Genomic DNA, 24,580 nt, shown 5'->3' on the forward strand with positions numbered 1-24,580 from the left:
GTGAGGAGTGTAGCTGGGACTGGGACACACTGGGGCAAGTTGGGGATGGGAAGGAAGGTACTCACAGGGTGATGGAGGATGGCGAAGGTGTGGGGGTCAGTGTACAGGAACCAGAGAAGCAGGACTCATCACCAGAGCCAGAGGAGCCTCTGTCCTCACAAACACTCTGTCCTCAGTGGGCTCTGAGGCATAGGTAACAGAGGAAGGAATGCTCTAGAGCAGGCATAGGCAAACTCCGGCCCTCCAGATATTTGGGACTACAATTCCCATCATCCCTAGCTAAAAGGACCAGTGGTCAGGGATGATGGGAACTGTAGTCCCAAACATCTGGAGGGCCAGAGTTTGCCTATGCCTGCTCTAGAGAGGCTGAGGCAGGTAAGGGACCATAGCCCAACTCCCTGGCCGGCCAGGTGGGGCCTGCAAGCTGTGGGAGGAGGTAATTCCTCAGCTGGACTGGGCTCAGAACAAGTGAGGGTCACATGGCTCATCAAGCCGAGGTGCTGCAAACAGCATGCATAAAAGGGAATCTAAAAGGAAAGCAGAGCTGAGGTGCTGTTTCTGCTCAACTGCCCATGTTGATGGACCTTGGCTTGGATGCTCCTGGACATCTTTTGGACTCTGCTTTGGGTTTGACTCTGGACTATATCTGACTGCTGGACTTTAGACTTGGCTTACTTGGCTTGATCCTGGGCTGTGTTTCCTGACCTTTGGCTGCATGGCTTGACCCTGGACTTTGAACTTTGGACATACTGACTTGCCACCCGGTAGGCCAAGGGTTCAGAACGGGGCTGTCTTGGAAAATGGTTTAGAACAGTGTTTCCCAACCTTTTTTGGGCAAAGGCACACTTGTTTCATGAAAAAAATCTCGAGGCACACCACCATTACAGCCCCGTGACGTCAGCGCGCAGCGTCACGCCGGGAGGGACATGAATTGCTAGCAAATTACATAATCACCTCCTTGAGGGCTGGCTCATCTTCTCCGAAGGCAGAACCCCATTAATTAACAGCACAGACTCACACCATAGTCAAGACGAGGGGGGAAAACCTCAGTCATGCACATGTGGGGGCTAAATGAGGACGAAGACCGGGCAGAGAGCAGGGTTCAAATCACCCCACCTGGCCAGGACAATCCCTGGGTGCTCCCTTGGGCCACTCGCCTGACCCACCTCGCAGGGCTGTTGTTGCGAGGATAACACGGGGAGAACCACGCTCGCCCCCAGGAGCTCCTTGGAGGAGAAAGCGATGAATGCAATGCACGAAATATATGAGAGGCGACCAGGTTTTGCAGGTGAGGGGCCCCCGCCAGCCTCCGCTTCCAACACCCGGCGCAACGACGCCGAAGTTTCCCCCCGGGCTCGGCTTGGGGAGCAGCGCTGCTCCCCCCGGCTCCCCTTCGCCCTCCCGGCTCTCTCTGCCGCCCACTGGGGACCCCCCTCACCTGCCAAGTCCGGTGCGCTGGTGGAAGTTGCATGCATGCATGCAGGGCGCCGCGTTGCCATTGCATTGCACTGCACTCCATGCAACGCCTGCACACATGCATTGCCTTGCACGCCCGCCAAGGGGTCTCCCCGCGGTCCGATGCGTCCCCTCCGGCACGGATGCAGCATTGCAAAAATAACCCCCCCGACGCAGCCCTACCTGGGGGGCCGCCTCCGCCGCTCTGCCTCCGCGGGGATCCCCGGGCTCCATCCTGCCGCCCGATCTCCGTGGGGGCGCAGGCAGGCTGCGCGGGGTCTGCGCGGAAGAGCCCCTGCCCGCCCGGCCGCCACCGCTGCGCTCATTCCATGGCCGGGAGAAGAGCGCTTCAAACAAAACGCCCGGCCCGCCAGGCCACGCTGGGAAACGTAGTTTGCGCACCCCGCGCGGGCGCGGAGCCCAAGGGCGAGGGGACTACGGATCCCGGCAGCCCCCGCGCCAGGGACGGAGGGGGAGAGGCCGGGTGCAGGGATGGAGGGACGGGTGGGCGAGCGAGTGAGTGAGTGGCAGCCGCCAAGCCTTGGCCGAGAGCCAGGAAGGGCCTCCCCGGAGGAGGAGGAGGAGGGAGGCGCAGAGCGGGAGGGAGGGAGGGAACCCCAGGGGTCATCTAGTGACGGCGCCCCAATCGAAAATTTGACTTTAAAAAAAAAATCTTTCGAATTTTTTAATTTTTCCCGCGGCACACCAGGCAACATCTCGCGGCACACTAGTGTGCCGCGGAACAGTGGTTGGGAAACACTGGTTTAGAAGCTTCAATTAGTGCAGAATGTAAGGAAAACACTGGGGCCTAGTTCGATTAGCAGAATACCTGGCACCTGGTGGGCGGGGCCTTTGTGTTGTGCTCTGGAATTGGCCTCTCCCTTTGGATGGACAGTCAGAGAGGCCTACTGTCATTCTTGCTTCTTGCTCACGGTGTTGTTGTTTTTAGTTTCCCTCAGACAGTATGTTATTGTGTTACTGTTTACTTAAAGCTTTGTTTGACATATACGTGAGCTGCTTACTTTGCTGAAAGAAAAGAAGCTCTGCTGAAGAATAATGAATTTCCTAAACTTGGGTGAGTGAGGGGATATTCCCAGTCTGACAGGAGAAGCTTCAGTTAGTGCAGAATGCAGTTGCCTGACTGTTGACAGGTTTTGTTTTTCTTTCCTGAAAGAAAGTCTCGGCTCCATAAAATTCCCACTGATTACAAATGTCGCTAATCCTGAATACCTTACTTCCATAAATCATCCGGGTGGATCAATGCGTTTTTTGTGGTCTAACAAATGGCAAGCTGGTCTTCAAGGACTTTTGGATCTGGCCTCCGGAGGTTTAAATCACCGGCATACTAGCTCTTCCTGAGGTTTTCTTTTCATAGGTTCTCTTGCTGGTAAAGGTCTGTTGTTTTTTATTCTGTTATACAGTCTCTTGCATTAGTTTCATGTGAAATATAAAGGCTGGCTGACTGCAAAGTGTAAAGGAGTGGCCGAAGTTAATACTGGAGTCTTGTGAGCATTTGCTAGCTGTTTGCTCTATATAAATTAAGACAAACCACACAGAATCCATTGTTAGGGGTGGAATTCAAATGAGCCTATAGCATCTCAACAAGAAGACCTGGAGGTGGGCAGGTATCTTATTTCTAGATTGGTTGCAATATTGAACCAATTAATTATCTGGTACTGTTGTTTTATCTTCAATAGGACCACTTCAGACTATATTTTCTTTTGGGAGTTTGTTTTGTTGTTGCTAGTAATTCCCCTGGGAATTTAATTGAGGATTATATGACATCAGATGGGAGAGAAAGATGAGGTCAGAATTGAAGGAGGAAACAGCAGGCTTGCATTTTAAATAACAGAAGGTAAAGATGAAACAGCAACAAAACACAGCAGTTTTGTTCTTCATGTGAAATTACATTCACACACATCCTTGTGATGTTCAATTTACTCTAGAAAAGACATGCTTTGTTAGACCACTAAATTATTTGTTTGATTTTCACATTTGTGATTTTTACACTGTGATTTCCTCATTCCTTCCAATGTCAGCTAAACCTCAAGGTACTTGGAGCTGTATTAAACTTTTCCCCACTCTAAGCAACAACAACAACAACAACAACAACAACAATAATAATAATAATAATAATAATAATAATAATAATAATAATTTATTATTTATACCCCGCCCATCTGGCTGGGCCTCCCCGGCCACTCTGGGCGGCTTCCATAGAAACCAGAAATACAGTAAAATATCACACGTTAAAAACTTCCCTGAACAGGGCTGCCTTAAGATGTCTTCTGAATGTCAGGTAGTTGTTTATCGCTTTGACATCTGCTGGAAGGGCGTTCCACAGGGCGGGCACCACTACCGAGAAGGCCCTCTGCCTGGTTCCCTGTAGCTTTGCTTCTCGCAATGAGGGAACCGCCAGAAGGCCCTCGGCGCTGGACCTCAGCGTCCGGGCAGAATGATGGGGGTGGAGACGCTCCTTCAGGTATACTGGACCGAGGCCGTTTAGGGCTTTAAAGGTCAGCACCAACACTGTGAGACCCCTTGATTATGGCTGGGCTGAATTAACCCTTTATATCCTGCTATAGCATACCCTCCAACATTTCTCTGATGATAATAATAATAATAATAATAATAATAATAATAATAATAATAATAATAAAATTTATTTATATCCCGCCCTCCCCAACCGAAGCCGGGCTCAGGGCGGCTAACAACAATAAAACAGTACAAAAGTACAACACAAACAACACTCTAAAATCATTCATTATAAAATTAATTCAAATCAAGCCACTGGCAACCATTGGGCCAGAGCTCCGCGAAGATTGCCGAGGGAGGGAGTCAGGCTGTGCCCTGGCCAAAGACCTGGTGGAACAGCTCTGTCTTGCAGGCCCTGTGGAAAGATGTCAAGTCCCGCAGGGCCCTAGTCTCTTGTGACAGTGTTCCACCAGATCGGAGCCACAGCCGAAAAAGCCCTGGCTCTAGTTGAGGCCAGCCTAACCTCTCTGTGGCCTGGGACCTTCAAGATGTTTTTATTTGAAGACCGTAAGTTTCTCTGTGGGACATACCAGGAGAGGCGGTCCCGTAGGTACGAGGGTCCTAGGCCGTATAGGGCTTTAAAGGTTAAAACCAGCACCTTAAACCTGATCCTGTACTCCACCGGGAGCCAGTGCAGCTGGTATAGCACCGGGTGAATGTGATCTCGTAGCGAAGACCCCGTAAGGAGTCTCGCTGCAGCATTCTGCACCCGCTGGAGTTTCTTGGTCAGTCTCAAGGGCAGCCCCACGTAGAGCGAGTTACAATAATCCAGTCTGGAGGTGACCGTCGCGTGGATCACAGTGGCTAGGTCAGGGCGAGAGAGGTAAGGAGCCCAACTGCTTAGCTTGGCAGAGATGGAAAAATGCCGCCTTTGTTATAGCTGCAATCTGCCCCTCCATGGAAAGGGAGGTGTCGAAGATTACACCCAAACTCTTAACGGACGGTGCTGGCACTAATTGCGCCCCCGCAAGGATGGGAGTTCCCCCCCCAATCCCATATCGTCCCGTCCCAGCCACAGGGTCTCTGTCTTCGAAGGATTTAGCTTCAACCGGCTCCCACGTAACCATCCAGCCACAGCTTCCAAACATCTGGTCAGTGTGTCTGGGCCGAGTCAAGATGGCCGTCCATCAACAGATAGAGTTGGGTGTCATCAGCATACTGATGGCAACCCAGCCCAAAACTCCGGACAAGCTGGGCGAGGGGGCACATAAAGATGTTGAAAAGCATCGGGGAGAGTATCGCACCCTGAAGTACTCCACACACCAAGGAGTGGCGCGATGACAATTCCCCCCCAAGCGCTACCCTCTGATGAAAATAGGGACATCCTATTTAATAATAGTAATAATAATACTTATACCCCGCCCATCTGACTGGGTTGCCCCAGCCATTCTGCGTGGCTTCCAAGATACATAAAAACATAATAAAACATTAAACATTGAAAATTTTCCCAATATAGGGCTGCCTTCAGATGTCTTCTAAAGGTTTTATACTTATCTCCTTGGCATGGGTGTGGGTGAGTGTCGCATAACTATTCTCACTGTACTGAAATCAGTGCTGGATCTCATACTTTGCGGTCTGTACACACTTGCCTATCTTGTCTAATTTGCAAGTTGATTTCTCACGTACAGCAGCTCTTGAAATGGAGCATGTATTCTTAGGGAGACCTTTTGTCCATTTACATACATGTGTGAAAACACCACTCTCCCTGCATTTGGTTACTTTTTTAGGGTTGAGCATATATTGCTAAAAATGCATACTTTGCAAGCATGAGAAAATGCATTTGTTAAAAGAGGCCACACTAGCAAACCATGCATACCACCCTCCAGTATAAATGACTGAAAATGAGAGTCTTGCTTTTGTCATTCTAATATAATGGAACTATGAGTGTGTTGTGTTCACTCAGCTTTTGGAATATATTACAATCTGGTTTATTAGAAGCGGTGCATGTGATTTAATTTGAGTGACTTGCATTGGACTCTATGCAAATAGAACCAGAGTGCTGACCTTCTAAGGAACCTCGCTTCAGCAAAATGGTTTAAACATGAGTGTGGAAACAATAAACCATTTCAGCGCCAGCACAGTGTTTAGATTTTTCTCAGTAAATTTGAATTGTTTCAAAGATCTGAGATGCTCTAAAAAGAAGGGTTGTGGGAGCCAAGCTACTCCTTTCACAGAGGAAATAGCAATGCACTATTGTATTCCCTGGGAAAAATATGTCTCTTAAAAGTAAAGCTGGAATGGGGACCCTTGGCTCCAGAGGCAAAAAGTAGCCTTCAGAGCTTCTCTTATTGGACCAACGTGATCCTTTCCAGGCTACACTCTTCATCAGCCTTGCTTCACTCTCTCTGAGTGCTCTTGCCTGGATGGAAAGTGTCTTTGAACTGCTTGTCTATTGCTTGCCTGGATGGAGGATAGAGGGCTGTGTGTATGCAGCAGCTAGTTTACTACACAAAGGGAAGGATGGCATCCATTGCTCCACCCACTTTCGCCTCTGGCTCCACCCAACACTGACAAGTTACCCTGGAAAGGTTGCTCAGGTAACACAGCTCTTGAAAAATGCTCCCCAGCCCATAGCTGTCAAGTGTCCCTTATTTGAAGGGACAGTCCCTTATTCCAGCGCCATGTCCTGCTGCTGTCCCTTATTGATGGATGCCCCTTAAATTTCCCTTAAATGATGTCCCTTAAATTTCAAAGGAAGCAGCTCCTCTCCCTGCTGGCCAGGGAGGAGGGATGCTCCAACTGTGTTGCTTGGCTGTGTTGCTCACCCAATAAGAAGTCTAAGAACGACTGGGGGGGTGGAGCTTGCATGCCTTGTGTGTGGCTAGTTAATGCAAGCTGAGGGGGTTTTTGAATGCTGGACGCCATTTTGTTGCACGTGCTGCTGCAAACTTTGCAGTGCAAAGCCAGGCCGGGGAGCCATCTTAAGTTGAGGCTGCATAGGCCTTGTGGTGCATGTGATTCAGATTCTGTTCAATTGAACCTCTGGTTACAAAGTTGGTTGGACAGTGTTCTCGAAGCTACCAGCATGAGTTTGACCAGACTGCAGGAGGACAGGAAGACTGGGGTGCCTGGAACAGGTGAGGCTGCAGGTCCCTTATTTTGGCTGCTGGTCCCTTATTTTCAAGGCTGCTGGTCCCTTATTTTCAAATCTGTAAGTTGACAGCTATGCCCCAGCCATGGACTAAGGGAAGAGATAGTGAAGCTCCAGATAATGAGAGCCACAAGGCCAGTGTGAGAAAGCTCGCTCACTCACGTTGTCTTACTTTGATGCATAGTTGTAATGAATAGAGCTTTGCTTAGCAGATCCTTCTTCAGTGCATGAGTTAAACTTAACAGTCAGGATCCAGAGTTGCTTTTTTAAGCTCCGTTCCTGACTGCCCAGCGTATACTCTACTATGACAGGCTGTGCAGTTGCTTCTGGTGGCAAAACTGAAGGCATGTCTGCTATGCCACAAGCATCATGCAAGTTTAATCTCTCTTTCCTCTGTGCAAACAGAAAGCATGCAGCAAACTTCTCTTTTCTATTACACTACATTTCCAGAGGCAATCTCTGGGTGCAGAGCCACCCAGCCAGCTGTGCTGGGAGAAATTACCCTTCCAAATGTTCAGCAACTTTCAGTGGGCCAACTTCCCTTGTGAACAGGGTTCAGGCTTAGAGGTAGAGCATTAGCTTTATGTTCAGATGGTCAAAGGTTTGATCCTTGGCATCTCTAGGTAGTGTTAGGATTGAAGTGTCTAAAACATTGGAGTTGTGCCCGTCAGCACAGCTAATACGGAGCTAGATGGACCAGTGGTTTGGCTCAGTACAAGACAGCTTCCAATTTTCCTTACCACCCCAAGTACATGAGTTATGTCATTATGTGCACAGACCCACACTATGTTTGATAACTCTCCCAGCCATATTTCCCCCCAATCTTGTATGTTAGTTTCTTCTAAAGAAATCTCAGCACATTTCAAGTTTCTCATCGCAGGAAGAAACTACGTGCACATGGGGGTCTCTCTCAACTCTTCAGGTTGTGCATGAAGGCTGAGATTTCCTGAAAAAAGCATTGCAACCATGTCAAATGGTGTCATTGTGCCAGTTATATGGTGCATACTTTTAGTGAATGTGAGGGTGCTCCTGCTGTGAAAGGCTGTCTAAATAATTGACATCTCTCCCTTTTCGTGATCATGCTTCATCTTGCTTTGACCCCATGTCATGTTAGTCACATATCCTCATTTAATTTACGATCATTTTAGGTACCAGGTAAATGCCTTTTTGTTCCCAGAGTCCTTTTAATTGCAGTGTTGTAGTTATCTTGTGATTCTAGGTTCTTCTACCAAATTGTTCCCCTTGTTACAATTCTGTAGTTAGCTGCTGTGCTTATGTTGCTGTTGTTTGTTACAATTTTGTAGTATTTATGACTCGTTTTTACTGTTTAAACTTTGCATTGCTCTTGGAATTCTGAAAAGGTTGGTCAGCTGCCCAGAAAACCAAGTTATATGGATAGCCAATAAATGCAAAAAATAAGAATGTCAGTAAGCAAGCACTGCTGGTATGGATCAAAATAATATCCAGTCCAGCATCCTGCTTCAACAGTAGTTCCAGAAAGTTCGTAAGTAGGGCCTGAAGGCACCAGGGTCTCCCTTCTTTGTCCACAGGAACTGGCATTCAGAGGTATACAATCTCTGCAGTGATCACAGCTAACATTCATAATAATAATAATATTATTATTGTGGGTCTTCAGCTGTTGGACTCACAAACTCCCATAACTCCTTATGTGGAGAGCCACAGGTTTCCCATTCCTGCTTATTTGCTTAGTCCCTTCCTATAGTCACTTAAAAGTGAACCACATCCTCAAAACTTTGTTCAGCGAATTCCTTAAGTTAGCTACCAACTCCCTTTTTCTGGAAACTACAAGCAAGTCTTGCTTCATTGAACAAGTCTGCGTTCTAGAATTATGAGGGAAAAAGATGTGCCTGCATCCACATCTTGTACAATCATATTATCTGGAGTTTCCTGTCAAAAAAGCCCTACTTGACAGTCACATTTGTTGTGCTCCATGAAACGACACCTGCAAAAGTGCTCAGTGGAGAATGCAAGTTCACCCAAAGCCATTAACGTCTCATCCCCAAAAGATCACTGTATAGGCCAGGGGGACTTAAAGGGTGTCCCCGCCCCGCTTCCTGAGTGTAGGCCTATTACAAATACAGACAAGTTTCTTCTCCATTTAGTTTCAAATTGATTTAATGGAGGCAGAGACAAGTTTACACATGCAGAATATGGTTAAAAATTTTAAATTAAAATTCTAGCCTTAATGTAAGAGGTGATATTAGTCAGCTACTTGCTGTCCTAAAATTATGGGAGCACTCAATTCCTCTTGACTTTTGCAATGCCTTTCAAGGGTGAGAAAATAATTCAATAACTTTGAAATTGTGCCAGAATACCATTCTTGGCTCTGAAAAAAAGAAATTGTTTCATTCTTTCTGGCTCTGTGCATTCAGAAATAAGGAACTCTGGTTAGAAAGAGGTGGTTTTGAGACATCAATGTGACTCTCGAGCCTGTAGCTCTCCCAACTTTGTTGGTCTACAACTCCCATAATTCCCAACCATTGGCCTTGCTGGCTGAGAGTAATGGAAGTTGGCAGCCCAACTGAATCTGAAGAACTACATTTACCACCCCCAACATAAACAGAAAGAGGCAATGGATGGGAGAGAGCAAACAGGGCAAGGGGAAAGTAGGTTTTTTTTACTACTGCTGCTGCAAGGCTGTGTAAACAATAAACAAATCACCAGCATCCTAGGGAAAAAACACACACAGAGAAATTGGGTTTGGTGTCAGTGACCCCCAAACTCAAGACCACAAATCAGAATCTAACCTTGAGAAGGAAGAACAATGGTTGATTTCAAAGACTAGGGGCTATTTCATAGTACAGGGCAGAATGGCTTGTGTAGAGATGCAAAATGTTCCGGTGCAAGTCAGAAAAACAAAGTTTGGACTGTTTTACTCAATATTAAGGAATGGACATATAATATGGCATCACAGGTATCCCCCATCCCCAGCAATACTCAGGAATTAGAGTTTTGTCTAGAACCATGTTGTACCCTCCAGATGTTAATAGAATGCAACTTCTATCGGCCCCAGACAGTATGGCCAGGGATGAATGTACCTGTAGTTTAACTTCTGGAGGGTACCAGGCTGTCTAGAATTTAAAATACCCTATTCATCCAAAATTTTCAAGGACAGAAAAAATAATAATTACTAACTCAAATTCCAAGCAAGAAAAAGGGAAATAAATAAGAAGCTCCAAAATGAAAACAAGATCCCAAGTAGTTTTCTTTTATCACAAACTTTTATTTACAACTTTACAATGGCAAAAGATTTGCAAACCAATTTGCTATCAAAAGAGCACTTGACAAGAAGATACTTTGGTTGTAAGTGTCACTGGGTGCAATCCAGCTGCATTCAATTTTATGCATTTTGATATTTGCCTTCTGTAGGATGTGGATTGCACCCACTTTCTGCAATGAAATAAAACTAGTGTAAACCAAAACAGCTTATGCAATCTGGGCCAGAAGCCTAAATATCCGTATAAAAGATTATGCCTTTTTTCAACCAGTACAATGAAAATACTTCTTTTATATACAAAAAACTCAAACACAACGGTTATTCAACATCTGCACAACTAGACAGACAAGCAGTAAAACTTGTATCTCCTAGCCACATATTCAGGCCCTGCCTCCTAGACACACACACTCACCAAGATGTACAGTTTTTTATTTTATAAATAAGTCCATTAAATCCCACAGAAAACTAAAAGCAAATACAACATTCCGTCTGGGAATAAACTTGTACATTATCTTGAAGGAGTTCAACCTCCAAAATCACGTAGAACAAATATATATAGAGAGTGAGTCCCAATTTTACAAACATTGAGAGAAAATAAAATATATTGTTAGCTGGAATGGAAACTCGAAGACTCCGACTCTGTCGAAACAGAAGAATGTCCCCCTCGCTTGCCTTTGGAGAGAATCTTAAGGCTTGAGCCTCTGCTAACAGAGGTCAAAGCATTTTGGGCAGATGTCTTGAATTTGGCACCCAGGAAAGCATAAAGGATGGGATTCAGGCAACAATGGAAATATGCCAGGGCTTCAGTAATGGCGATCCATTTGTGCACAACCTCCTCAAAGTAACAGCCATTCTGGATGACTCCAAGGAAGACAAAGGTGTCTATGCTGATGCCAATGTAGTATGGTAGCCAGCAGGCAAAGAAGGCAACAATGAGGATGACTGTGGTCTTCAAAGCTTTGCGCTTCTGTTGGCCTTTTGACTGTGACAACTTGGAAATGATAATGCAGTAGCAAGTCAGGATTATAAGACCAGGCAGGATGAGGCCTACTATAATATGCTGAAACCTGAAGGAAATTGTCCAGGTTTCGTGAGGGTAAAATCGCTGGCATACGTATTTTACACCTGGCTCACCAGTGACCTTTGTGCTAGCAAAGATGATATCGGGCACAGTCAGAAGCAGAGCTGGTAGCCAGACACCAATGTAGACGATCCTTTCCGCCAGCAACTTCCTGGGTCTCTGGCTGTTGGTTGCATGCACAATTGCCAAGTATCGATCTAAGCTTATGAAGGCCAAGATCAGGACACTGCTATAGAGGTTGACCGTATAAATGCAATGGACTACTTTGCACAAGAAGTTGCCGAAGTACCAGCCGATCACGGCATCCACAGACCAGAAGGGCAAAGTGATTACAAACAGGAGGTCAGCCACTGAGAGATGTACTCGATACTTGTCAGTCATGCTCTTCAGCTTCTTCTGATAGCCCATGACAACAATAACCAAGCCATTGCCAATGATTCCTGTCAAGAAAATGATGGAGAAGATTGTGGGCAAGAAGATCCGGTTGAAATCGGCGTTCTCCTGTCCAAAACATGCTTCTCCTTGGTAGTTGCCATCGTCACCAGAGCCAGTCTCATCGGTACTATTGTCAGAAAGGTCAAAAAAGTACGCAGAAGACAGCTGTAGAAGAATTAAAAGAACAAAAACAGTAGTTAGATGACAGCGAGAGAGCTTAGAGTTAGTGTACACTCACCAGCAGCAAGCATCAATGTTGTATAGCAGATAGCACTTTAGATTTGACAACCAGGATTCAAATCCTCAAGAGTACCTCGAGGTGACCTTAAGCCACTAACTGTCAGTCTTTTCTTCTATGACTTTTAGGGAAATTAGAGTGATAGAAGCAGTGCTTTTGAGAACATTTATTATACTTTTATTAGTTGCAACAGACAAGGAAAGTTCTCTTTTAATTGTTTATGCTTTGCTACTGTAGTGTACCCAAGGGTTCTGTCATTCTGCCTTTAAAGCTCCTAATTCTGCAACTATAAACAATAACAGCCAAGTTCCTTTTTGTAAACTTTCAATTTTTCTTAACATAATAGACCACATATTTTAGTTTCCAAGAACGGTCAGTGACCTAACCAAAAACTAGGAAGAAAACATGAATCTTTCAAGATAAGAAATGGAAACTAGCTGTGCAAATTAGTTCCAGACTAATTTGGAATTTTTCAATTTCTTTCCCCGCTGTTCTTCAAACAAGGAATTTCCTTCATGGATCACTAGATAAAATCTTGCAAATCATGTGCACATAGTGCAACAGGTGACAACTGTTACAGGCAAGTTAGATCAGAGCACATGTGATATACTTGCAATACTGTCAACCACTGCTTTCCATTGCATCTATGTGTAGGCTATGAACAAAATAATACACAGTGGGGATCACATGTGGTCTGCAGGGTTTTTTCTAGATGGAAGTGCTATCTATGAAGTCAAGTCATCATGACTGAAGTGATTCCCAGATGTACAGTAGAAAGATGAACATTAGTTCCCTATCTATCTTAATGACATGAAGAAACTAATTTTATAACAGAAGTAGGCATTATAATGGATTTACAAAAGCCACCCACTAGAGCTTCAACTTGGGATATGAAAGCAAACATCCAGACTGCCTTCAGTATTTCCTCTATGGAATAAAATGCTGGTCAGAAAATTTGTTTATGAACCTGAAGCAAAGTTCTTATACAAAGTTTTCATTAGCCATGCAGAGCACTGTGCTATACAGTTTCACATAATATGACCTGGAGGAGTCTAGGAAAGGGATAATGGATTACTGGTTCATTAAGAGGAAAATCCAAGAACATCCATAGGGCCAACTCAAAGGACCTTTATTAGGGCCTACTAACAAGTTACAATGAAGTGGGGAAACCTGTGACTTAATGGAAACTCACTGGGTTGGATGTTGAGCAACACACACACACACACACACACACACACACACAGAGAGAGAGAGAGAGAGAGAGAGAGAGAGAGAGAGAAGGGGGCAGAGAAGAAATAATGAGGATGTTGGGCAAAATGGACAAGCCTAAGTCCTCATGCGATTACTGTTCCCCCCGGCTGTTGCATTGGACTGTGTGTAAGTAGGAGGGAAAGGACATTTTTCAATTTTGCCCGCCAACAGAAGAAAAAAACAGAGAAGTAGCAAGAGAAAGGACATCTTAGGAAACCACCAGCCAAGCAGACAGGGAAAGAAAAGCAAGGGGAGGGTGTGGCCATCTAGGTACAGCCCCTGCCCCCTCAGGCATTGAGGTTTTTTCCCCAATCCTCTTGCACAAGCTTGTGACATGAGAAGGGCATCTCAGGAAACCACCAGCCGTTTGAACACTCAGACAGTGAATAACAGCCAAGGGAGGGAGTGGCTACCTGGGCACAGCTGCTGCTACCCAAGACTTTGAGATTCCCTCCACCCTCTGCATCTCTTGCACAATCTTTGCTCTCACACTTCAACAGAACTCAAGCAACTTTGCAGGCCAATTCAAAGCACATCTATTTTTATTTGGGCCACACATTTATTTAGTTTTAACAACTTTTAAAAAGGAGGCCATCCTGGATCAAACCTGAAGCGCAAACATTGCTTTCCAACAGAGAAATCTCTTCCCCAAGCAGGACAACAGATGTTCAAACTGCAAATGAACTAGGACCCTTTAGATCTTAACATCTCCAAGCATGCAAGGGCTCAAAAACTTATTCAGGAATTTTTGTTGAGGTCTAGAAATCCTTTGCTGAATGTTAAGTAATCTCTTGAACCAAATCTGTTACCCATTTAGCTAACAACCAAAGTTGGTATTATTCTGTCATGGATGCTTTAGTTGAGATTCCTGAATTGCAGGGGGTTGGACTAGATTACCCTTGGGGTCCCTTCCAACTCTACAATTTGATGATTCTAAACAGCCATTGACCACCTGGTGTGATATACCCTCCAAGCAAACCTATGCAAATCATAATATTCCTCTAGCTAACCTCCGCCACCCTTTGGCTCCACCTCCCCAGTCTTAAACGGATCCATCATTACAGATCCCGCTGCGTGTTTAACTTGGAACAGGTAAACTTAAGAAGAAATCGTTACTACTCATAATGACGAAAGGCTGCAGACCTAAACCCTCTAATCTGGGAGTGAACTCCACTGAATTCAGGCAGGGCTCACTTCTGAGTAGACATAGCCCATTTCTAAGTATCAGTTCCCACTGACTCCAGCGAGTTCTGCACCATTCCTCTGGTTTTGTATGCAAGCTTACGACTGAAAAGAACTGGAAAGGCAAGGCAGCTTCAAGAGTGCTCAAACGCGCTCGATCCACCTTCTAACTTTTCCTCGCTTTGTGCAGCCAAAGCAAAGTCACCGCGTTTCTAACCGCGCGCAGGGAAGACGGGAGAGCCACCGCCAAAGTTTCGCCGCAGAATAATCCTTCGGAATTCAATGGGATGCAGCTATAAACAAGCAAAGGGGTGGTAGTGAGCTGCTTTCTCCCTTAACTGGCTCTCAAGCCTAACAGAGACAGAAGACATGCCAAAAAAAGTTTGGGTTTTTTGGCGGCAGTATGTAAACATGAGACTTTTTTTAAGGGCAAGCTGCCGTTTTAGTTAAGTGATTCATGCCCTTCCCCTCGCAACAGGTTCCTCGGGCTGCAAACCACGCGCGCACCCCGCCAGAGATCCATCTACGATTCTACTTCTTATTACTGCATTGTGGGGAAGCTCTCAAACCGCCAACCCCAACTCGCGCACATTTACGTGCAAGCAAGTCGCGTTCCTGTCCATGGAATTTCTCCCTAAGGGAAACTGGAAATAAAGGACGCACGGAAGGGTGCACGAGCACGCGCTCCACGGCCGCCTCGGCCCCCAGCCTTAAAAAGAGGGCAAAGTCCGGGGGCGACTTTTCTACAGTCCCTTGCAACGCTATTGCGCCGGCTATTATTGCAAGGTGCAGTCCCGATCTACTGCCAAAGGGCGAGAATCTGCTTTATTGTAAGAGTCCCTAGGAGCGAGGAGCCTTCGCTGAGAAGCAGATTTGTTTGCAAAGAGGAATGAGCGCGCTCCCATCTCTTCGCCTCTTGGAGAAGCGGAGGCGTCATCCACGTCCAACACGATTACTATTATGATTATTACCACCGAAACAGCCGCATGGCTGTGCGTGGGCTCTCCCTTATTTCCCGCGAGATCCCGCTCAGTTGGGCAACGCGCGCCACTGGAAAGCTACATCTCCGCCGCCCTCCAGTCCGAACACTCTTTCTCATTCATTCAGTCATTCCACCCCTCCGTCGTCGCGCCACACTTACACCCGCGCTGCGATCCATGGCTCCCGTGCTCTCTCGGCACAGCCTCGCCTCGCCACTTGCAGCTGCCGAACCAAACACAAACAAACTAAAGTTCTCGCGCCGGCACCACCCGCGCTCCTTATAAAGGCGCCCTCCCCTCGGAGCCAGCCCGCAAGGCAGCAGGCGCCTCCTCCCAAGTCCGTAAGGGAGGGGTAGGGTGGGGATCGCGGTTAAGAGTAGGAGGGCGAGCAAGCGAGCGATCGGCAGAGCGTGCAAAGGAGGGTACCCCGCGTGGTTCCTGAGCATGCGCCGAGGGACACCGCCGAGCTTTTCTTGCAGGAGGTCGTCGCCGCGGACTACGCGCCTGGGGGAAGGGAAGTCCCTAATGGATTTGCAAGGGATGCAAATCCTTTCACTTACGGTTTGCCCACTGAGTCTACAGCTCCGCTTAAGAGGGCTTCGTTTTCCAAAATCCAAGGCTGAGGACTGCGTTCGCCAGGGATTCTACGTATACTAAAAGAGGGAAGCAACCCAAATCAGACCCCAGAGAAACATGGTTAGCAACGAGAAGAGAAAGCCAGCCTTGGAAGATGCAGATCATGTTCGTTTTAAGGAGAGGTCTCCGAAAGCGACAGGCCAAATTTACATAGTCATAGTTTGCTCTTTGTCCGTCGTTTGGTACTCAGTGAACATGGAGGTGTTGTTCCACACACACACACACACACACACACACACGCACCATCTAAACTTGATTCGTAATCTATAAAAGTTGCCAAAGCTGCAATCCTGTACATGTTTATTTTCGATTAGTCTGTTGAACTCAAATGACAGTTGCATACATAAGAATGGGTTGCAATAAGAGTAAGCAATGATAATGATGATGATGATGATGATGATAATTTAACAACATAGTGCCAAATTAAGGAAGATCCAACTAGAAAACTTTATCAACACCCACTATACCGGAGAGATGTAAAATACCTCATTAACTAGCACTGGTGAAGCCTTTGTTTGCTTTGAACAGGCAAGGATCATGTATGCTTTTTGTTCGTACAATTCTAGCAAAGAAGTCTTTGTCACAACTGTGGTCATCTTAACCCCGGTGTGTACTGCTAGTCTGGTGTGTTACACGTGCGCGTGCGCACGCGCGCGCACACACACACACACACACTGCTTAATAGTTGAAAACTAATGCAGAATCACTGGTTTCTTTGCACTTGTTTGCAGCACTTTCCATGCGTAAGTTTGTTATTGCTGCCACAATTTGTTGTGCAATTTTTTTGCAACTATCACTATACCTTGTGGCAAGAATTTCATACATTAACTACTATGAGCTGTGTGAAAAAGTCGTTTAGCTGTTCTTACTGCCTTTCCAGTGTTTTCAGAGAGAAACAATTGCCACACTCGCCTTCCTTTAGACATTGTTTTTTTCTCCCTGAACCTAACCTCGTAAGCCTTTTTTCATATGAAAGATGCTCTGGACTTCTGACCATTTTTGTTGCTTCCCCTTTCTGTATAACCTGCAGTTCTTCAGTGGGGGGGGGGCATAGCTCTATAGGATCTTGGTGCGTCGCTGCTTCAGGAGCACAGATCTACACTGATCTACAGGGATTGTTGAGTGGGCCAATAAGTAGGTTGCACAAGTGACTTAAGGTGGGTTGCACCTGTGGCATTTCATTTCCTTTTTTTTTAAATAGAAGTGGAAAAATATGGAGAAGGAAGTTTTACACAGGCCTTCCCAGCTCTTGGGAATTGCAGTTCCCATACTGCAATACTGAAGGTTTTCTAGGCAGGACTGTTAGCAGTGTAGGTAAGGATGGGGAAAGGTGACAACGTGAAAAGAGGGACATAGAAGTCAAATCATTAAATTGGGTCCTACACTACTGGTTTGGCTAAATGTTTTGAAAAGCCCAAAAACTGAAGCAGAGGGGAGCCCGCTAGGGGCGCATTGGAAGATGGCCGACAATACCATCTCTCCGGCTCACATGATGGGTTGGATTGAACAGAAGACTACATCAAAGAATCACAGCTATGTCAGTATGTTGAAATGGAGCGGAAAGAGGGGAAAAAAAACTTTTCTCTCTTTCTATATGATTTACCTAACAACCCCTCCCTAAGAAGAACCGTCACACGACTGATAGTAAGTGAGATGGGAAAATAAACTGTGTGGAAATAAATTATTAACTAAAGGCTTTGTTTTGCGGAAGATCTGGAAAGGAATCGAAAGGCTTTTGGATGACGCAGTTCTAACTGGGAACCGCCATTATGAGACAGACTGTGTGGCAGAATTTACGGTCAAGGGGGGAGGAAGCTACGGTTTTGTTATCATATCTGAATTCTATGTTTGATCTGGCAAGAACTCCCCTGAAAAGACTGATGTATAGAGCAACTGGTCTGGGAAAGTTAATGAGCAGACGCCTAGACTGTATCTTATTGGAACTGCTGAAATGGCGTCTGCCGTTTGAACAGGACTTTTGGATTAGTGTGAAAATCCACACAGGACTATAATAATGTTTGCTTCAACTCGCTTGTGGAGATAATCTCAGATGTTATAAAGAAAGGGAAAAAAATAATAACAACAAGAAGATTGGAAGATGGGATTTGTAAAGGATAACAACAAAGAGATTGAAAGATGGGACTTGTGAACATCAAAGCAGCAGAAATATGAGAGGATTGGACCCTTTCTGAACTCAAAGCATGGGTACCCCCAACAAAAATTTAAAATTCGGTTAAATATTTGGAGTTTTATTATGTATTGGTATAATTTGGAAATAATGTGATATGATTGGTTTGTCAACTGGAAATTTAATAAAAAATATTTTTTTTTAAAAAAAAAACTGAAGCAGAAATGTTTCACCATCCAATTTGAACCTGTCTTATGAATTTCAGTGATAAGGACATCTTTGATAGAATTCTACTGATCTGATAGAATGACAGATGACTTCATTTCCAGATTTTCTGTAGGACGTACAAACCACTCTAAAACAGGTGTGGGGAGCCTCAGTTCCACCTGACAGTATTTTACTGTATTTTTTTGATATGTTTATTGGGGTAAACCACCCTGGGGCGTTCTCAACAAAGAACAATATACAGTGGACGCTCGGGTTGTCAACATGATCCATGCCGGATGCACGTTCGCAACCTGCAGCGGCGCATCTGCGCATGCACAGGTTGCGATTCGGCACTTCTGCGCATGTGCAAAGCGTGATTTAGCGCTTCTGTGCATGAGCGACTGCCTAAACCCAGAAGTAACCCGGTACTTCCAGGTTTTGGCGGTCCGTAACCTGAAAAAACGCAACCTGAAGCATCTATAACCTGAGGTATGACTGTATAAGAGGGATAGATAAATAAATACACAAATCTCTTGCTTCTCCCAGTTTCTTTCCAACTTTGCTCACTTCTTACTTTTGGGCCTCATCCAGCACTGGCATGCAGCTCTTGGAAAGTTCCCTGTGAGGGAATGAATGGTCTGTCAGGCTGAAAAAAAGTTCCCCATCCTAAAACCAGCATCATAATAATCAGTATTCCTGTCTCTCCCACCCCAGCCCCATGTTTATAACTGGAAATGGAAACCAAAGAACTTGCTTCGCAGCAAATGGGCATGTTGGGACACAAGCTGGATCTCCTGGCCTTGAAGCTCGCCCTTTGGCAGGTGGGCCAGAGGCAACTGTCTACAGCCGGCATAGGCAAACTCCAGCCCTCCAGATGTTTGGGACTACAATTGATGATGGAAATTGTAGTCCCAAACATCTGGAGGGCCAGAGTTTGCCTATGCCTGGTCTACAGGCTTTTCTCTAAACTCTACTATTTACTCTAGACTAGAGTATTTACTTACAGGTCCAGCAATAAAATCAAGGTTTGCTACATTGAATTGGCGCAGAAGCTGGTTGTCCCCTCTTATTCTACTTCGCTGGTTCACAAATTAAGCTCATTCAGCAGTCAAAAGAAGGTCAAAGGTGACTTTGTTGGTTTGATGAAAAACTCCCTTGAAGGCAAGGGTCTTCAAGAATGGAGTTTTCAAATGTCAATGACTATAAGATCGATCATTTATTTGGGAATTGGAACTGTGCTCTGCTGCTTTTGATGAAACTTAGGGTTCCTTGAAGTATTAGGCGTTTTCTTCGAGGACAGAACAGGGGAACCACCTCCCTCCCCTAGCAAACCAACATGCAGATAACAACACACAACCATTTCACTGAGTGTGCACATGTGGGGAAAAGGTGATTGGTTGTGGTTGTGGCTTCTCATAAGAAGTCAAATCCATGCATGAGTTCCATGCTTTTTATGATATCAATGTGTTTGCTTCTGTGTAGAAAACATGTACTGTTTGAAGCAAACCTTACTTACCAGTCAATGGCTTAGTACTGCAGCCTTGGAGTGGAGTCCACAACTCATTTGTCTGGCATTAATTTCACTGGGATTCCTCCACAGTTAGTAGTTTTCGGATTATGGTCTTTTGGAGTTGGCTTTTAAAAAATGTATAGTCCCTGTTGCATAGGCGCCGACTCCATGGGGCTTGAGGGGGCTTGAGCCCCCTCAAAAAAAATTTTGGGGGGGCTCAGCCCCCCCAATAATCTCGGGCGCCGCCGCCGTCCCCCGCCTCCTCCCCACCTGCTCCCTCGCCAGCCAGCCAGCCGCGCGCCCTAGCCGGAGAGCCCCGGCCGTCCCCCGAGATTAGGGAATCCCCGGGGGCGGGGGCTCCTGCCTCTAGCCCCAGGTTTCCCGCATATCAGCTGTTCCGGAGCTGATAAATAGGCAGCAGCACGCTCTCCCCTATTCGCTCACGAGGGGGCGGCGCCACTTTATTTGCATATTCATGAGCTTATTTGCATATTCATGAGCTTATTTACATTTCACGAGCTTTCCCGGGCCCCCCCAATATTTTTTATAAGTCCGCGTCCCTGCCCTGTTGTTACTCGAACTATATTTAAGGGATGAGGGGGGGAGATTGTCTGAAAAGCTTCTTTTGAAAAGGAGTAGAAGTGTGTGATTAATGATTTCCAAAGCAATAAAAGAGGTGGCTATGTCAGCAAAAGCATCTCATTCTCTGTGTGTGCAACAAATCTTTTCTGAAAAAAACGCACTTTTCCTCATTTGTTGATTGCATTAAATGCTTTGCTACCATGGAATAGGTTGTGAAAATTAGAATCAAATCTACTTGTTAGACGTTTTTGAAAACTTGCAATTTACAGTGTGGAACCTTAAGTGCCTTTACAATAATAGCATATCAGGCATCTGTGAATCATTAGCACACACTTGTTGAATGATTACAAAATGTTTATGACATTTGCTGATGAACGAAGTGTGACACTTAAATGTAACTGCTGAAATGGTTGACTAGCTTTTGAAAAGATGAACTAAAAGCATCTTTAGTCACATTATTCTATAGATATAAGAGTCAAGCTTATAGCAGCAGGCGTCTTTGTTGCATCCGTGTCCTTGCCATGAACAGAAAGAGCACTTTAACTCACAGTGGAGGCATCAAGCAGCATCCTATGGTCCTGTATGTTGCAGCTGTGTCACCTCTGTTGCTGCAGTCAGATGAAATGGTTACTAATAGCTGGCAACTGAGAGGAAGGAAGAGCCAAAGGGGCCTGTTTTCACTGCTGAGGAGGATGGGAGTGGGCCCTGGGATAATGATAAACAAATGTGCTGTTACACCTCTCTTTCTGCGGCAAACAAATGGAATGGAAAAGGTATCCCCTATTCCAGGCATAGGCAAACTCGGCCCTCCGGATGTTTTGGGACTACAACTCCCATCATCCCTAGCAATGCCTGCCCCATTCCAACCATGACACTGTACCAGGGGAGGTATTCACCTCACTCCACTGTTGTCACCCCAACTATTTCTACTTTTGACTCCGATTCTTCCACTTTGCTCATCCAAACCACGTGCTTGTTACTGAGTGACTAATGTCTAATGGCCTGTGCAATGAAGGCATGCTGTGTGCTGTGTAGCAGAAGCAAGACTGTTTTCTCTATGGCTCCCTTTGTGGCCTCCAGCAAAGCACTTAACCCCTATGCCTTAACTCATCCATCTGTAAAATGGGATAATGCTGTTTTAAGTGCCTCAGAGGGGTATTGTGTGAGCTAATTTGATGCCTGAAAATCACCTTGTAAATGGACAGAGCTGTATTTCAGAGTCCCAAGCAGAACTCAGAAGGGAACCCCAAAGAAGGCCGTGGTCTTATTTTCTTCCATTGCGTAGGGTGTTATGTTCAAGAGGAAGAAAAATCTGCTCTCCTGTGGGATAGTTTACTGCTTGCTAAGACTGAACTGACCCTGACAAAATGCTTTTGAGCAACTCAGTTAATCTTTCTAGCAAACACATCTCCAATTGTGTGCCAGCACAAGCTGACAGTTTTATCTCTGAGGATTACATAGCAGAGCAACGCAGGATGCATTTCCAGGACGTTTCCAGATCTGACATCAGATCAGGATTAGGAAGACAGTCAAAATGACAGGCATTATTACCTGACTTGTGTCATTGCTTCACCTTGAGCAACAGGTCCTCTTGGCTCAGACTTGCTTAACCAGACGTGACTCTGGCTTTCCTCCTGATGTGAAAGTTCCATGAAAACTCTTCAAGGTGTTGGTCAATGTGAATGGCAAGTTACAAGTTGAACAGGCTTGTTCTGAAATCTAATTTTGGGCCTTTATTTAGTGCTAAGCACAATTTGATTTTGCCTGTACTGAAGAATGGTTATTATGGATGACCTATTTAGAAGATCCCATAAGAAGAGCCCTGCTGGATCAGGTCAATAATTCTCTACTTCCAACAATGTACTAGATGCTTTCACAAAGCCCATTGCTTGCCAGGCCATAAAGGTGACAGCTCTCACCTCATCCTATACCTTCATCAAATGGTGTTCAGAAGTATGCTGCCTCTGTAGATGGAGACCAAGTTTAATTTCCATGGCTATCATATGAACATAAGAAGAGCCCTGCTGAATCAGGCTAGAGGCCCATCTAATATAGCATCCTGTTATCACAGTGGCCAACCAGATGCCTATGGGAAGCCTACAAGCAGGACCTGAATACAACAGCACTCTTCCTCCCTGTGATTTCCAGCAACTGGTATTCAGAGACATATTGCCACTGATAGTGGAGTTAGAACATAACCATTGTGGCTAGTAGCCATTGAGATCCTTAAACCCCCCCTTCCTTTTTTTTTTTTTTTGTAATCCCAAATAGCCAGGAGAGATCTAGCAAGCTTTGGGTGGTTGCCATACAATGGTTGGTGAGCTATGTTGAGTTTGGTGGGTCACCATTAATACATTAATCCAACCGTTCCATGGTCTGGAAATTAAGGAGAAATTAAGCTGAGCCTACGGCATGGAAGAGATTGATTCTTGTGTCCCCCAGGACTTGACAAATGTCAAATCTGTGTTATGTCTAGGAGGTATCTCTGAAGTGGTTTGTTCAGAACTAAACACAAGGTTAGAAAAATAGTACACTGAACAGTAGAGTTGGTATGCTAAAAATATCTTGGGTACAGTCTGTTCAGGACGTTGTGTGCTATCAGATACTTTGATACCCGTTTCAAAACAGGAAGAAATACTGGTACATCTGAGGGACCCTGAGGATAAGTCGACTACCTGCCTCATTGCTTCTAGAAAGGTCCCCTGCTGTTGCTTAGGGCAATGTAACCATGGACACGCTCACTCATTTGTTGCTTTGAGTTCCGCTGTCTAAAAATTGGCGCAACTCCCAGTTCAAAACCACACTGGTCTTTAGGTATTAGGTAATCATATGGGCGTAATGTTTTTAACCGTTTTTTTGCGGTCAAAGGCATGGCACAGACAAATTTGCTCAGATAACTATTATGCCATCAAGAAGAATAACCCTAGGGAGGGATTAACTCTGGCATGGCCAAAATCTGAAATCAAACCAAGAAACCACTTATTGTACAGTTAAGAAGCGCTGAACAATTTGGCATATAAATGTATGTTTGAAAGCATGTAGTATATAGCAGCCAAGGGACTTCTGAAGAACTTTAGTATTCTTTGTTCTCTGATCTGAACACCCCTGGCAATCTGGAGCTGTAACAAAATCTATTTCAGTTTTGCTGCTGAACACCTGTGCACGATGGAATGGACCTGCGCCTAGCAAAAGCTTGTAAAAGCTGTAAACAACCAGTTGGTCCAAAAGATACAATGCCACCTGGTCTTTTTATGATGGATATGTTGATGGTGACAATTTCTAAATGTATTTATTATATTAATGAGAGCATTTTGGTATTGGTGATTACATCATGGAAATAAGCTTTCTCCACATCCTCCCACCACTCCCCCTTGTGATTCAGAGCAAATCAGCCATGGCTTGTTTCAAACACCTTTTAAAAACTTTTTTGTATAATCAGGCTTCCTCCGATGTTTTATTTCCCCCACTCTCTCTGTCAGTATCTGCTTAGTGTTGTGATTCAGTATTTTATTGTATTTTGATACCATGTATTTCTTAGACTTAAGATGTGTGTGTTTTTTTTAAAAAAAATCACTGTACTTTTTCTTATAAACTGGTTATAGAGATATATAAATTGTATGCATGCTTGCATGCATAAATAATATACTGTCTTTCTGGCAAATCGTTCGGGGGGGGGGGGCTATAATCTAAGAGGTATAATATAAAAAGAGAAAGAAGCAAATTCAGGCACCAGCAAATTGTGTGTGTAAACCAGTGTTTCCCAACCGGTGTTCCGCGGCACACTAGTGTGCCGTGAGACACCGGCTGGTGTGCCGTGGGAGGGAGGCGGGCGAGTCGGGCGGCGAGAGGCGGCGGCGGCGAGGATCCGCGTCGAGCCGGGGGCGCCTCCGCGGTGGTGGTGCCGAGCGGCGGGGCAGCGCGCGCAAAAGGGAGGAGCGCGAGACAGCGGAGGAGGAGGAGGCCGGCATGTCCGGGCAGCAGCAGCAACAGCAGCAGCAGCAACTCCCGGCGACGGCTCCTCCTCCGCCCGC

At 45.5% G+C, this 24,580-nt stretch overlaps 2 protein-coding genes across 2 annotated transcripts in view; one reads left to right on the plus strand and one right to left on the minus strand.

Moving 5' to 3' along the window:
* Window positions 1-530: 530 nt before the first annotated feature.
* Window positions 531-24,580, plus strand: part of THSD7B (thrombospondin type 1 domain containing 7B) — a 633,259-nt gene continuing 609,209 nt past the window's right edge. Inside the window, exon 1 of the mRNA XM_082197355.1 lies at window positions 531-764. The gene's annotated coding sequence lies outside the window, so the exon portion shown is untranslated. The remainder of the gene's footprint in view (window positions 765-24,580) is intronic.
* On the minus strand, window positions 10,305-15,865 carry CXCR4 (C-X-C motif chemokine receptor 4). Its single transcript, XM_082228605.1, has 2 exons — window positions 15,648-15,865; window positions 10,305-12,000 (listed from the first exon to the last, which is right to left on the minus strand). The coding sequence occupies exons 1-2, from the start codon at window positions 15,663-15,665 to the stop codon at window positions 10,927-10,929; spliced, it is 1,092 nt and encodes a 363-aa protein (XP_082084731.1). The 5' UTR covers window positions 15,666-15,865; the 3' UTR covers window positions 10,305-10,926.

The sequence above is a fragment of the Podarcis vaucheri genome (assembly GCF_965113315.1).
Source record: "Podarcis vaucheri genome assembly, chromosome: 1".
NCBI classification, from domain to species: Eukaryota; Metazoa; Chordata; class Lepidosauria; order Squamata; family Lacertidae; genus Podarcis; species Podarcis vaucheri.